Here is a 14566-nt window from a genome sequence, read left to right as displayed (position 1 = left end):
TTTATGCATGACCCATGGACATGGGCTAAGCGGGGGCTACTGCTGGAGGGAGCGGTTGCTGGGTGGAGAGCAGCAAAGGGAAAAGAAGTTGAGACAACTGTTCCAGCATAATCAATAAAACATACAAAAAATACACTGAAAGAAATAAACAGGTTAGATGAAGCAGAGGATCAAATTAGTTTTAGTTTCATTTGTTTTGAAACTCTCTTGTTTGGTGCATACGCATTTAAGATTATGTGTTCTTAGTGCATTGATTCTTTATTATTATGTAATATCCTCCTTTATTCCTAGTGAAAACTGTCAGGTCATGTCTTGTGTTTTTTTTTCTTTCTTTCCAGAAGATTCAGACTTATGTTTTTTTGATCCAGGACAACCCCAAGATCCTGTCCAAAAAAAAACAAATAATGCATTGTAAATTTCCTGGGAAGTTGGAGGATTACATTTTTAATCTGTAACACTTAATGAGTTTATCCCTCAACCCCACAATCATTGCTGTTTTTTTAATGAATGCTTGCTGTACACAGCACTGTTTCTGCCTTCCTCTTCCCTTAATTTCCCCCCTCTAATACTTTTAATAGTCATAATACTTACAATATAGTCTTGATGTTTACAAAAAGAACCTATTGGAAAATTTGTGCCTGGCATGCAATGTAATTGATGTGAAAGAATTCCATATTTTAAAGAAATATGATTGAGACGGTAGACCTAATATTTACAGTAGCTACCACACTGATATAAAACATTTTCTTGGGCCTTGACTGGTATGGCTTAGTGGATGGGCATTGCCCCACAAACCAAAAGGTTACCAGTTCAATTCTAGTCAGGGCACATGCCTGGGTTGCAGGTTCGGTCCCTGGTCGGGGTGTGTATGAGAGGCAACCAATCAGTATTTCTCTTGTACATAGATGTTTCTCTCCCTCTCTTTCTCCCTCTTTTCCCCTCTCTCTAAAAATTAAATAAATAAAATATTTTAAAATTAATAAATAATAAAATATTTCTTGGTGTTATAATCACTTTCAGTTTATAAGACACTCCCATACTCTACTGGGAACATAACCTCCATTTATCCCTGGACAGTGTCTATGGTTATGCTGTCAGGTTGATAGTGGTGGAAGCCAAGGCTTGAAGTTCTCAAGAGTCATGCTCAAGCTCTGAAACTCACTGGACCATGTGCTCATCTCCAGCAGACCTGGGATGAAGCCCCAGCTCTACTAATCACCTGGTCACATATAAGACAACATCCGCCTCACCACCCATCCTCTGAAGAAAAGTGATCAGAACTTGTTGCATTTAAACCTTCCACATCTTTTTGTCATCCTTCTGTAAGTGATGCTCAGAGGCCTTAGAGGGATCTCAAGGACCAAGACAAGGGTACTCTACTCATTATGTGACTTTCCTGAACTATGAAGTGGCTGCTGTATTTTGTTACTCAATGTAATCCCTTTGCTGTCTCCCCTCCCTCTTTTAGAGAGATGGGACCATATTACCAGCACAACCAAGAGGCCAGCGACTACCAGAGCTCCAGCAAAGCCTGCAGGTAACATGCTGCTCTGAGGAAGGCAGTGAAGAAAGACCCTGTGGAACTCCCTCTGGGGTAGTGTACAAATGAGCTACATGATATTTAACCAATTGACTTTGTCTTTTATGAAGAAAATGATTTTGACTTGGCTGATGCCTTGGATGATCAGCATGATCAAGATGATGGCCGCAGGAAACCAAGTGTGGGAGGAGGAGGTAAGTTGTAGCTGGTTGAAAGCATTGACCAGTGCTATAACTCCCTGGTTGAATTGTAGCTCATTAACTACAAACTTCAAAAGCTCAGAGAGCCACTCTTGGCCTGACAGAATTAGGGGTACTTCAAGACATAGGAGAATCCTATAACACTGTCATCAAACATTTTTGGACTCCCAAAATTATTGAGGATCTTAAGGGATTTTGATTATGTGGGTTACACCTATCAGTATTTATCATCTTTGAATTAAAACTGAAAAAAATAAGTATTTATTAATTAAAAATGAACAATGCTAAGTCCATACAGGTTAGTATAAATAACGCATTTTTTAAAGGCATGGGCTTTTATTTTTTATTTATTTATTTTTAGAGTGAGAGGAAAGGAGGGAGAAAGAGAAGGAAAGAAACATCTATCTGTTGTCTCATATACATCCCAACAAGAGACAAAATCTGAAACCCAGGCATGTGCCCTGACTGGGAACTGAACCAGCAACTGTTCACTTTGCGGGACAATGCCCTGAGCCACAATGGTCAGGGCTAATTAGCATTTTATGAGAAATAACTATGCCTGGCAAGACAAAAAAGGAATTTGAGAAGGTTATTTTGTACATGTTTGTGAATTTATGTGATGGCTCTCTTAATGGAAGAGCTAGAGTCTCACAGCTGGTTCTGGATTCAGTTGTTATAACATGTTGTAATTGTTGAAGTATATGAAGGAAATCTAACTTCAAATAGCTATGCAGCTGGAAAAGGGAGAAATATTTTAATAAACTTTTAAGATCATTATGGACATTCTTTGATAAGACACTAAAAACTTAAACTCAACCAGTGGCTGTTTCTTTCAAGTTAAATGCAGTGTGAAATATAAAACTGTATCAGTGAACTTTCCATAGTTGAGTTAGATCCCACAGAACTCTCTTGCACTTGCAATGGAACTTTTACCCATTCTTAATTTTGTACATTGTTTATTGGTCACTTGGAAAATATTAGTGTCCAGAGGTCTTTTGAACTTACAAATAATGCCGCATTTCATTGTGCAAGACCCAAAATTCACTTTTGTTAATATTACCACACATCTCATTAGAAAAAGCATTTATTTGTTTGTTTCCTATGTGGGATGGTTGTTATTGAGCCTGTAGGGAGTAAGCTGGGAACAATAGCCACCTTATTCACAGTCCTGCTCACACTCAAAGTAATGGAATATTGTATAGAACCTGTGTATTACTGGGGGAGAATCTTTGGGGCCATTTCAGATTTTTATCTATCACATTCATCAAGAACATTCTTAAGTGGCAATCATTTTCTGGGGGTGTTGGGCAACATTAACTAACATGAGTTTCTTGTCACTGAAAGAAATATTGGAACTAAAGTGTACTTTTTTTTCCAGGTTTTTCAGACAAGGATCTCGAAGACATATTAGGGGGTGGTGACTACAAACCTGACACGGGTAGAGGTAGGAGAATTGATCTGTCCAAATACCATATCCTCATCCAAAGTGTGATTACATGGTCACTAGGTGGATCTAGCTATTCTTGGCCTCTGGGAAGTGAAGGGTAGTTCCCAGACATCCCTGCTTGCAACTCGGGGTTCACTTGGAACGATGAGGGCTATTCAGCTGAAGGAAGAGGGTTTATAAAACATTGGAAAAGCCACACATTTCCTCTGATGTTCCTTAAGCCAGAGAGCTGTGTGTTAAAGTCTCTACATTAGGAAAGGTTATTTGCCAAGGCAGCACAAGTTATAGTAATTGATGGTCACAGGACTCATTGGGAAGAGTCCTCCACCCAGGGAGCCTATAACCCGTGGGATGGGAGAAGCAAAATTCATTGTAACAAGAATTTTTTAGGATTTCCAGCCAAGATGGAGGCGTAGACAGGCACGTTGCATCTCCCTCCACAACTAAGAAGGAATACACCTACCTCAAAACTAGAAACAACCAGAATTTCCAGAAAATAAAACTTCATGAAAGTCCAGCAAACAAAGATATAAAGAAGAAATATTCATTCAGACAGGTAGGAGGGGCGGAGCTGGGGCAGAAAGGATGCGGTGTGGTGGTGGCAGCAGCAGTGGCAGCGACGGGCTGGCAGAAAGCACAGTCATACATTTTAAAAAGTCAGGGGAGCGTTCCCAGCTCCTCACCAGACAGTGCAGCTCACACGGTCCCAGCACCAGGGAAAATCAAGCCTCATTGCTTCTGACCGTGAAAACCAGTAGGGGTTGGGGTGGAGGCAGAAACTGCCAGTCTCTCAGCAGCGTCTTCTTGTTTAAAGGGCCCCCACAGCCCTTGAAAGTCCGCAGACCCACCCACTGTGGGAATAATGGCCAGGGAAACAGCTAGAGGGGCACAATCCCATATGGAAGTGGGAAAAGTGCCTGGAAAAGAGGCAAGTGCTGGGCAAACAGAATTGTTCCCTCTCAGATCCCTCCCCCACATACAGTGCCACAACGTGGTAATATAGGTCACCATTTACTGACAAATCCCTAAGGCTCCGCCCTTTACAAGGTAACAGGAGTGACAGTTATACCTAAGACAGGGGCAAACAAACACAGAAGTGTGTCAAGATGAGGATACAGAGAAGTATGGCCCAAAAAGGGGAACAGATCAAGGTACCAGTGGGAGAATTAAGTGACGAGGAGATAAGTAACCTAACAGATGCAGAATACAAAACACTAGTGATAAAGATGCTCACAGGCTTGACAGATATGCTTGAGTACAGCAAATGCATAAGAAAAGAAGTGAAGGCTATGCTAAGTGAAACGAAGAAAAATCCACACAAAATCAATGGTGAAAGGAAGAAAACCAGGGTTCAAAGCAATGTTTTGGAAGATAAGGAAGAAAAAAAGTCAACCAGTACAGAATGAGGAAACAAGAATTGAAAAAAAAAATAATGAGAGGCTTGGGAACCTCTGGGACAACTTTAAATGTGCCAATATCCAAATCATGGGAGTGACAGAAGGAGAAGAGAAAGAGAAAAAAATCGAAAACTTATGTGAAAAAATAATGGAGGAAAACTTCCCAAATTTTGTGGAGGAAATCGACATACAAGTCCTGGAAGCACAGAGAATCTCGGGCAAGCTGAACCCAGAGGGGACCACACCAAGACACATCATTATTAAAATGCCAAAGGTGAAAGATAAAGAGAATCCTAAAAGCAGCAGGAGAGAAGCAGAGAGTTGCCTACAAAGGGGTGCCTATAAGACTATCAGCTGATTTCTCAAAAGACACTTTGCAGGCAAGAAGGGACTGGAGAGAAGTATTCAATGTGATGAAAAGCAACCTACAACCAAGATTACTCTATTCAACAAAGCTATCATTTAGAATGGAAGGGCAGATGAAGTGCTTTCCAGACAAGGTAAAGCTAAAAGAGTTCACCATCACCAAGCCATTATTATATGAAATGTCAAAGGGACTTACTTAAGAAAAAGAAGATCAAAAGTATGAACATTAAAATGACAACAAACCCACAGCTATCAACAACTGAATCTAAAAAATAAAAACAAAATCCAACTGAGCAAACCAGAATAGTAACAGAATCATAGGTATGGGCATCATTTGGAGGGTTATCAGCTGGGAGGGGAAGGGGGAGAAATGGTGGTATGGTGCAGGGATTAAGAAGCGTAATCGGTTGGTAAAAATGACAGGGGAAGTTAAGAATAATATAGGAAAGGGTGAAGCCACAGAACTTATATGCACAACCCATGGACATGAACTAAGAGGGGTGGGATTGCTGGGGGGAAGGGGGGTACTGGGCAGAGGGGAGCAAAGGGGGAAAATTGGAACTACTGTAACAACATGATCAATAAAATATACTTTAAAAAAAGAATTTTTTTGTAAAATTATAAAAGTATTATATTTTCAGTATAGGAACATCAAAAATATGCACAATTACATAAATATAAAAGGTTTAGCTGTGTAAAGTTTAATATTCTGTTCTTTTACTGAGTTTTTCAGAGGAGAATTTTGTCTAGTTCTCAAAAATTTGAACAATTACTTTTTTTATACTTGCTTTTTAAAAAATATGTTTTATTGATTATACTCTTACAGTTGTCCCAATTTCCCTTCACTTTGCTCACCTTCACCTGGTGGCCCCTTTCCCTCCAGTTGTCCCCCTCTTTTAGTCCATGTCCACTGGCTGTGCATATAGTTTTTCTCAACCTCTTCCTGTCTACTCCTCTTTCTCCACTATGCTTCTTAATTCCTGTACCATCTCCCTCCCTTACCCCCTACCCCTTCCCTGCTGACCTCCCCCCAATATGTTCCCCATACCTATAGTTCTTTTTCCACTCTCATTGCCTATTTAGTTTGCCTTTGTTTCAGTTCCCTAGCTTCTGTTGTTAGTTCTTGTAATGCAGTTTTCATTTTGATGTTCCAAGTTTTGATCCTCCTTTTTCTAAACCAGTCCCTTTAACATCTCATATAATAGTGGTTTGGATCTAATGAAGTCTTTCAGTTTTATTTAGTCCTAGAAACACTTTCTCTGCCCTTCTATTCTGAATGACAATTTCGCTGGATAGAGTATTCGTGGTTGTAGGTTTTGGATTTTCATTACTTTGAATATTTCTTGCCAGTCCCTTCTTGCCTGCAGGGTCTCCCTTTAGAAGTCAGCTGATAGTCTAATTGGGACCCCTTTGTACATGATTCTTTTCTTCTTTCTTGCTGCTTTTAAGATTCTCTCTTTATCTTTAACTTTTGATAATTTGATTACAATGTGTCTTGAAGTGGTTCTCCCTGGGTCCAGTTTTATTGGAACTCTCTGTGCTTCCCCAAGTTTGGGAAGTTCTGCTTTATTATATTTTCACTTTATTTTTCAATTTCTAGTTCTTCTTCTTTGACCTCTGGCATCCTGTAATTCATATGTTCTATCTCTTATAGCTGTCCCAGAGGTTTCTGATCTTCTTCTCACTTTCCTTGCTTTCTGTTTCCTCTTTCCGCACTGGTTGACTGTTTGTTCCTTTCCTATGTTTCAGTTTGTTTATTTGATCTCTGGATTTTATTTCCTCACCAGTTGCCTCGTATGTGGTTTTGTTCTTTTCAGTATGAGTGGTTTTCAATCCTTTCTCATCTTTTTCCAAATCTTTTGTTAATTCTGTAAGCCACCTTATAACAATAGCTCTGAACTGAGCCTCTGACAGGTTTCTTATTTGTTAATCTGTCAGATTCTTCATCTGTTGCCTGGTGAGCTGAGTCACCTGGATTTCTATAGTTGTCTGCCTCATTTTGACAGATTTGCGTTTTGCTTTGCTTCTTGGGCCGGCTATAGGGGGCGGAGCCTGTGTACTCGTTACAACCCAGCGACTGGCGACCCGCAACCTATTTCGCAGCGCTGCAGCACTTTTTCGTCACTACCCGGCGACTGGTGGCAATCCATAGCCTTTTTCACGGCGCTGTGTCGCTTTGTGTGGGGGTGGGGGTCCAAGATGGATTCCTTCCATTATTCTCTGCTGGGAGACCGGGATCCGTCCTCCCGCTCTCTGGGCCTCACCGTCCGAGGCAATGCAGTGGCTGCTTTTCCCAGCGTTGGGGTTGGGAGCTGCTCGGGCTTGACTGCAGCCAGCATTGCTCTCCCTGCTACTGTCTCTGGTGCTAGCACAAACAGCACTGCCCACTTTTGCTCTTCCTACCTGTCCGACGAGTGCCACTGGTTTATAACTTCGTACGTTGGGCTTCCGTGTAGTTTTATTCTCTGGAATCTCTAGTTATCTTTTGTTTTGAGGTAGTTGTATTTCTTTCTAGTCGTAGAGGGAGACCGAGCGTGTCAGTCTCAGCCTCCATCTTGGCTGGAAGTCAAAAAAGGAATTTTTTAAAGAGACCCATAGCAAGCCAAACATCTTTTAAAATATCTTTTTACTTTTACATAGTTTAAGACCCACAAGGAGTTGTGAAGATTGTTCAGGAATATTCTTGGGTACCTATCACCTTGTTTCCCCATCTTACATAACAATAGTACATTGTCAAAAATCACAAAGCTGATATTGGTACAATACTGTTATTAAGTCAAGTATAGACTTTATTTATTTATTTTATATTTAATCTTTTTTGTGTTTTTTATTACCATTTATAGACTTTATTTAAATTTCATTACATTTCACATGCATGTGTGTTTGTGTGCACATGTGTGCATGGAGGTCTACCAAACTGTATCACAGGTGTAGATTTTAGTAACCATGAGCACAATCAGGATGCAGAATGAAGAACTGTTTCATCACAAGGGAACTTCCTCAAGCTGTCCCTTCATAGTCACATCCTCCCCCAAGGCCAGATGTTTTTAATTCTCCAAAATGCCAAAGAGGTAAACATTTTTATCACAATATATGTCAGGGTTTGATCCTAGTATGGAAAGAATATTAGTCAGACTTCATTTGACAAAACAGATTATGGTTGCAATTTCTGGTTGTTACTTGTGGTTATAACCTGTTACATGAAGATTGTAACTTGTGGTTATGATGGTCAGTGGTTATAACTATTATGATGGTAACCTGTTCTGTTGGCAAGTTGTGGTTGTAGCATCTTGTGGTTGTAATTTGTTGTGATGGTAAGTTATTGCAGTTATGAGTACAAGAATTTGTGGTTATAACCCTGTTAAACTTCCCATAATCCTGGCTGTGCTACTAGCATTTACTCCCTTCTTGTGGGAACTGTATGCCTTTCATAGCAGAACAGTGCTCTCTTCTGATGAAAGGATACCATAGTCAAACCTATCCTTCAAAGTACCTTTCAAGACAGTGTCACTTTGAGTAAAAAGCTCTAAAGGCCCTGAAATGAAACTTACAGATGTCAGGAGAACATGGAACATTTAAAGGGAAAACCTATCAAATGAGCCAACTACTCCTGGGTGACAAGTGGTATTTCCAGATGGGGAGATGAGGGCGGGAGTATTGTATGTGCAGACTCACATGAATAGAAATCTGAATGACACATCAGGGGAATTCCTCATTAAAAGTACATGCTCTGGCAAGGAGGAAGTGTTAGGAAATTCTTTAATTAGAATTATATTTGAACTTCTCTTGTAAAGAATAAGAAATTGTTAGCTTAAGTTATACCCTCTGTCATTATAGATATCAGTAAAAGAAGATAAAAAGGGTCCAGGCAAAAATACAAATATGAAACTGAAACACGGTTATCATAAGCACACAATTAAATTCTCAGACACTATCCTCTGTGCCAACATGCTAATGCCATGAGTGAAGATAAAACATCACATTTAAGTAAATGATGATCTTTGGCCTAAAAACAATCATAATTCATGCATTTTTCCAAGCTAGGGTCTTAGGCACATGAACTCAATTATAGTTTTGGAGTGTATTTCTGATAATGGTATCTGTTATATATTTTTTCTCAAGAAAAATTTCTTCTGGCCTTATAGGAGCCCCGTATTTTGTCTGTAGGTGAGAGTGACAGTCTCTTATTAGCAGATTGCATCTGTTGTCTCACCTCCCACCTCCCTGTTAAATCCCTGTTGAGTTTACTCTTTGGTGGCTTGCTCAAGCTAAAGAAGCTACTGGCTCTTTCTATTCACCTGCCACTGAGATTGCCACATTAACTGACAAAGCAGCAAGCCATGTGGGCCCCCTTTAGCAGCTGCAGTACAGTTGCTGTGTTTTGTGGCCTGTTTGCCCGTCCCCAGCTGAACTAGTCTGGGGAAAGGGGAAATGAGAGAAACTCTGGGCAAAAAGGCCACAAACTCCAGTTGTTCTCACTGTTTCCTAATGGCTGTCTTTGATTGCCCAGGGTTAGAGTGGCTTTTTCAAGAGATGATTTATTGAACTCCACATTCCCTCATGACAGAAGTCCTCCCCTTAGTACCTTTTGAATCTGGAATGTTTTTTCTCTTTGCTTCCCCTCAAGCCCAGGGTCATTACCTTAACCTCTTAACTGGTCTCTGCTTGATTCATTACCTTACTGTCTTACCTGGTCTCCTGGATCCAGGTTGTCTTCCATGTAGCTGCCAGAGAGAAACATCAGGATACTATTCTTATCAGGCCTCCGCTTAAAATGATTGTATATAAATAAAAAGACAGCCCAATTTAAAAATGACCATAAGATTTGAACAGGAACCTCATAAAAGAAGTTATATGAAGATGCTTAAAATCATTTTCTTTAAAGGAAATTAAAATTAAAACCATATGAGATATTACAGCACACCCACAAGTATGGCTAAAATTAGACTGAAAATACCAAATGTTAGTCTGGATGTGGAGCAACTGAAACTCTCATACATTGTTGGTTAGAATGTAATTTCTTACAAAATTGAACATAGACCTATCTGGTCTATGAAATGAGGGCTTATGTCTAAAAAAAGACTTGTAAAAATGCCCATGGCAGCTTTATTTATAATAGCAAACCAAAAACTGGGAACATCCCAAGTATCATCAATAGGAGAATCAGTGGATACACAATTTATTAGGTATACTTACATACTCATACAATGGAATGAATTACTGATACAGATAAAAACATGAATAAATGTCAAAAACATTATGCTGAGTGAAGGAAGCCAAAGAAAACAAGAGTACATACTATATGGACCCAAACACATGAAGTTGTAATAATTTCAAAATATTTTTTTGTGTTAGAAATGAGATCCATGGTTACCAGGGCTGGGATGTGGACAGGAAGTGATTGGGCAGGGACATTAAGAGAACTTTCTGGGACTTCTGGCCAAGATTGAGGCATAGACTGACACACTCGGTCTCCCTCTACAACTAAGAAAGATTAAATCTACTGCAAAACTAAAAATAATAAAACGTTCCTGAAAATAAAGCTACATGGAAGTCCAACGTATGAAGTCATAAACAAGTGGTGCTCGTTCGGACGGGTAGGAAGTGCGAGCATGTGGCTGAAAAAGATCAAACTGTGCTGGAGGTGGCAGCTGCAGCAGAAAACAGTGGGACCCAGTAAGCAGACACCTGTATTTGGGGGGAGGAGAGAAGCACCTGGGAGCCGGCCCTGGCTGCAGACCAGATCTGTTGGCTCCCGATTTCAACGCTCGGGAAGGCAGACCCCATTGGGAGGCGGCCCTGTTCCTCAGTGGAGAGTAACAGCAGGAATCCATCTTGGACAGCTGCCCCCACGCAAAGCACCACAGGGTGGTAAGGAAGATCATCAGGTTGTGAGGAGCACACAAGGCTCCACCCAATATAACATAGGAGGTGTGACAGCGCCCCACCCAAGAAGGAAAGATAAACAAAATGGTCAGAATGGCAGAATTAATGATTGAAATACCAATCACACAGCTAACAAAAAAACAAATAAAAGCCTTGACCTATGAACAAATAGCGAGTCTTTCCGAGGCTCAGTTCAGAGCTATAGTTATTAGACAGCTTACAGACCTAACAGCAGTGCTGAATCAAGACAGTGAAGGAATGAAGGCTAGTCCTGCTGAAATGAACAAAAATACATACAAGACAAGTGGTGAGGAAGGGAAAGCCATGGATCAAATGAACAAATCTGAACATAGGGAAGGATCAAACAGTCAACCAGTGCAGAAAGAAGAAACAAAAAGTGAGAAATATGATCAGAGGCCCAGAAACCTCTGGGACAGCTATAAGAGATCAAACATTCGAATTATAGGATTGCCGAAGGTGAAGAAGAAGAACTAGAAATTGAAAAGTTATGTGAAAAAATAATGAAGCAGAACTTCCCTAACTCGGAGAAGGAAATAGACTTACAGGTCCAGGAAGCACAGAGAGTTCCAGATAGGCTGGACCCAGGGAGGACCACACCAAGACACATTATCATCAAAATGTCAAAAATTAAAGATAAAGAATCTTAAAAGCAGCAAGAGAGAAGAGAAGAATTGTGTACAAAGGGGTCCCAATTAGACTATCAGCGGATTTCTCAAAGGAGACTTTACAAGCAAGAAGGGACTGGCAAGAAATATTCAAAGTAATGAAAATCAAAAAACTACAGCCACGATTGCTCTATCCAGCAAAGCTGTCATTCAGGATAGAAGGGCAGAGAAAGTGTTTCCAGGACAGAGTAAAACCGAAGGAGTTTGTTAGATCCAAACCACTGTTATAAGAGACGTTAAAGGGACTGCTTTAGAAGAAGCAGAATCAAAACTATGAACATTAAAATGAAAACTATCACAACAACCAGCAGCAGAAGCTAGGGAATTGAAACAAAGGCAAACTAAGTAGGCAACGAGAGGGGAAAAAGAATTATAGGTACAGGGAACATATTTGGGGGAGGTTAGAGGGGAGGGGGAAGGGGGAAAGGGAGGGAGATGATGCAGGAATTAAGAAGCATAGTAGGAGGGAATGGAGTAGACAGGAAGATGTTGAGAAGAACTATATGCATAACCAAAGGGCATGGACTAAGGGGGGGGGACAACTGAAGGGAGGGGGTAGAAGGGGGGAAATAAATTGGGACAACTGTAACAGCATAATCAATAAGAAAAAAATTGTAAAAAAAAAAAAGAAAGAGAGAACTTTCTGGAATGGTGGTAATATTCTGTATTTTAGTGGGAGTATGGGTTTTTCAGGTACATTTATCTACCAAGACATCAAATGTTACATATAAGATTTGTGTATTTTACTATATGTAAAATTTACCTTAAAAAAGAATCAAAAGCAAATGTGGAACTCTATATAATATGTTTAGAAGTGAAGAGTACTGATATCTTTGACCTACTTTGAATGCCTCACAAAAATAAGAAATGGATGAATAGATATAGAATAAAGCAAATAAAGCAGTGTTCATTATAGAATCCAGATGGTAACTATGAGTGTTCACTGTACAGTGCTTTCAGCTTTTTTGAATGTGTGAAAATTTTCTCAATTATATATTGGGGAAATTTGTTTAAAGAAGCAAAAACCAAAAGTGTCTTTAATGGCTGCCCACTGCCTACAAGATAAGTTGAAGTTCCTTAGCCTGCTGCCCTATCTTTCTGCCCTAGACCACCAGGGTCCCTTCATCTCCAAACATACAAATGAACTGGTAGTGCATATATTTGTGCCTTCACATTCTGTTTCTCTAAAAATCCTTTCTTCCACTAGATGAATCTCCACTATTCCCCAGGGAGTGCTAAGCTACCCATCCTTTAAGAGACACCTCAGAAGTTTCCTTATCTCTGGAGGCTCCTCCCCTATGTGGCTCTGTTTCATTTACCCCAGCTTGGCCCTGTGGCACAACATCCATCTCCTGATTCTAGGTTCTCCTAGGGCTTCTTATTCCTGCTGGTACAGGATAGCACTTACCACACCAAATCACACTAGAAGCACGTATGTCTTTTTCACTCTGGATAGATTTGGCTTCCTGAAGGCAGGCACATTTTTGCTTGTATATTCCTGATACCCCCAATAAATGCACTGAAATGGGGGGATTAAGATGGAGCAAACACCTGGCTTTGCCCTCTACTCTGTTGTGCACAGCTCCTATTGAAGGGAAGGGTGACCCATTTGATTGTCTAGGCTGATGGGGTCATGGCATGAAATGCTTTTTCCTGGATCCCAAAGGGAATGGGGATCCATGTAGCTGCCTGAGTGTATGTGCATTTTTATTGTATGTGAACTGTGTGATCTGGTCTGTAAATTCAGTTTCCTACTCCCCAGCTAAACTCTAAGGTGGCTTCAGGCCATGTTTTAACATAGTACACAAAAGCCATGACCTCAAGGGTGCTGGTGTACTTGTCTAGCTCCTTCATAAAGTGAATGCCTTACCTGATCTTCCTTTCACTCCTTGCATCTATTCTCAATTGGTAAAGAACCTGGAGGGGAGTCATTATCATGCTCAGTTCATCCCCCACTGGCATGTTGGTCAGAAAACTATTGAGAAGTTGACCCACAGAATCAACTGGGAATGAGAGGGGGGCTGGCCTTGGGGGAGGGGAGTGGTTTAGGGAGGGAGCAGAGTGAGACAGGCCATTGCTCATGTTTTCTCCTGTCTAATACAATAGCCTTTCCATCCTTAGGGAGAGTCCTTTTCTCCTTAATGATCATTCTGGAATAGCAGCTATTCATTGCTCTGACTAGATATTTTATCCCCTGCTTTTCTCTCTGGACCTTTCCTGAACTTCTGGGTTTGTACAAAGCTAGCACTTTGCTGACCAGCTTGTTATGGCAGTCCTTGGAGGCTTGGATGGTAGGGGATGGGTGTCTTCAGGGCAGGCCTTTCATCTCTTCAATCAAAAATCCTCCCTGCATTGCAAAGTACACCATAAAGAGAGGAGCACCACCTGTAACTTTTCCTTAAAGGTCTGAAGGTGAAACTTGCTATGCAGCACCCAGCACTCCACTGTGCTGATGTCTTTCTTTGTGGCAGCATCTGCCACTAGATCTAGCAGCCTACATGCTAGGTTCACTCCATTATATGGAACCTGTTTATAACTACTTGGAGGTCACAGAGCAGAAAATTCTACATCATTTCTTTTAGTTAGAAAAGAAGATTTAATGTTAGAATCAAATCAAGTACCTTTTTACTCCAAGATGACAATTTTTAAGGCCTCAAGCATGTAGTTTTTAAACACTGAGGCAAGAATCAAAACGCATACTTTTAAAGATATACAAACATTCTCTTACAGATGTGTCTGTGTCACACGTATTGGCTGTTTGAAGATGTTTCCTGTTGTGAAGCATGAATGCTGTCACCTTTAGTTCTCAGGGTTAAATGAGAAGATTGTCTTGGCTGCAGTCAGTTAGTTGGCTGTAACTGTGAATGTTATCTCCTTCTAAATGTAATCATATTGGTCCTCAGGAAGAACCTGCAGGAGCCCCCTTCATTGATTTCTTTGCAGGGCTTTTCCTAAACAGATTCTTCTGCTCTTCTCACTTGCCTAGCAGGTGCCTAGACTCAGAAGACTGCTTCCTGCCTTTGCCATTTCATTTTATTTCTCCT

At 40.5% G+C, this 14566-nt stretch overlaps 1 protein-coding gene across 3 annotated transcripts in view; it reads left to right on the top strand.

The window, feature by feature from the left end:
- CD99L2 (CD99 molecule like 2) overlaps positions 1–14566 on the top strand; it is a 202361-nt gene that overhangs the window by 145412 nt on the left and 42383 nt on the right. For all 3 annotated transcript variants that reach the window (XM_090264683.1, XM_090264685.1, XM_090264684.1), the window contains exons 4-6: positions 1469–1537; positions 1651–1734; positions 3119–3184. In XM_090264683.1, coding sequence (XP_090120809.1) covers positions 1469–1537; positions 1651–1734; positions 3119–3184 — 219 coding nt within the window. The remainder of the gene's footprint in view (positions 1–1468; positions 1538–1650; positions 1735–3118; positions 3185–14566) is intronic.

The sequence above is a fragment of the Furipterus horrens genome, unplaced genomic scaffold (assembly GCF_987537825.1).
Source record: "Furipterus horrens unplaced genomic scaffold, mFurHor1.1.pri manual_scaffold_17, whole genome shotgun sequence".
Lineage (NCBI taxonomy): Eukaryota > Metazoa > Chordata > Mammalia > Chiroptera > Furipteridae > Furipterus > Furipterus horrens.
This window is presented reverse-complemented; position numbering and strand designations above follow the sequence as displayed.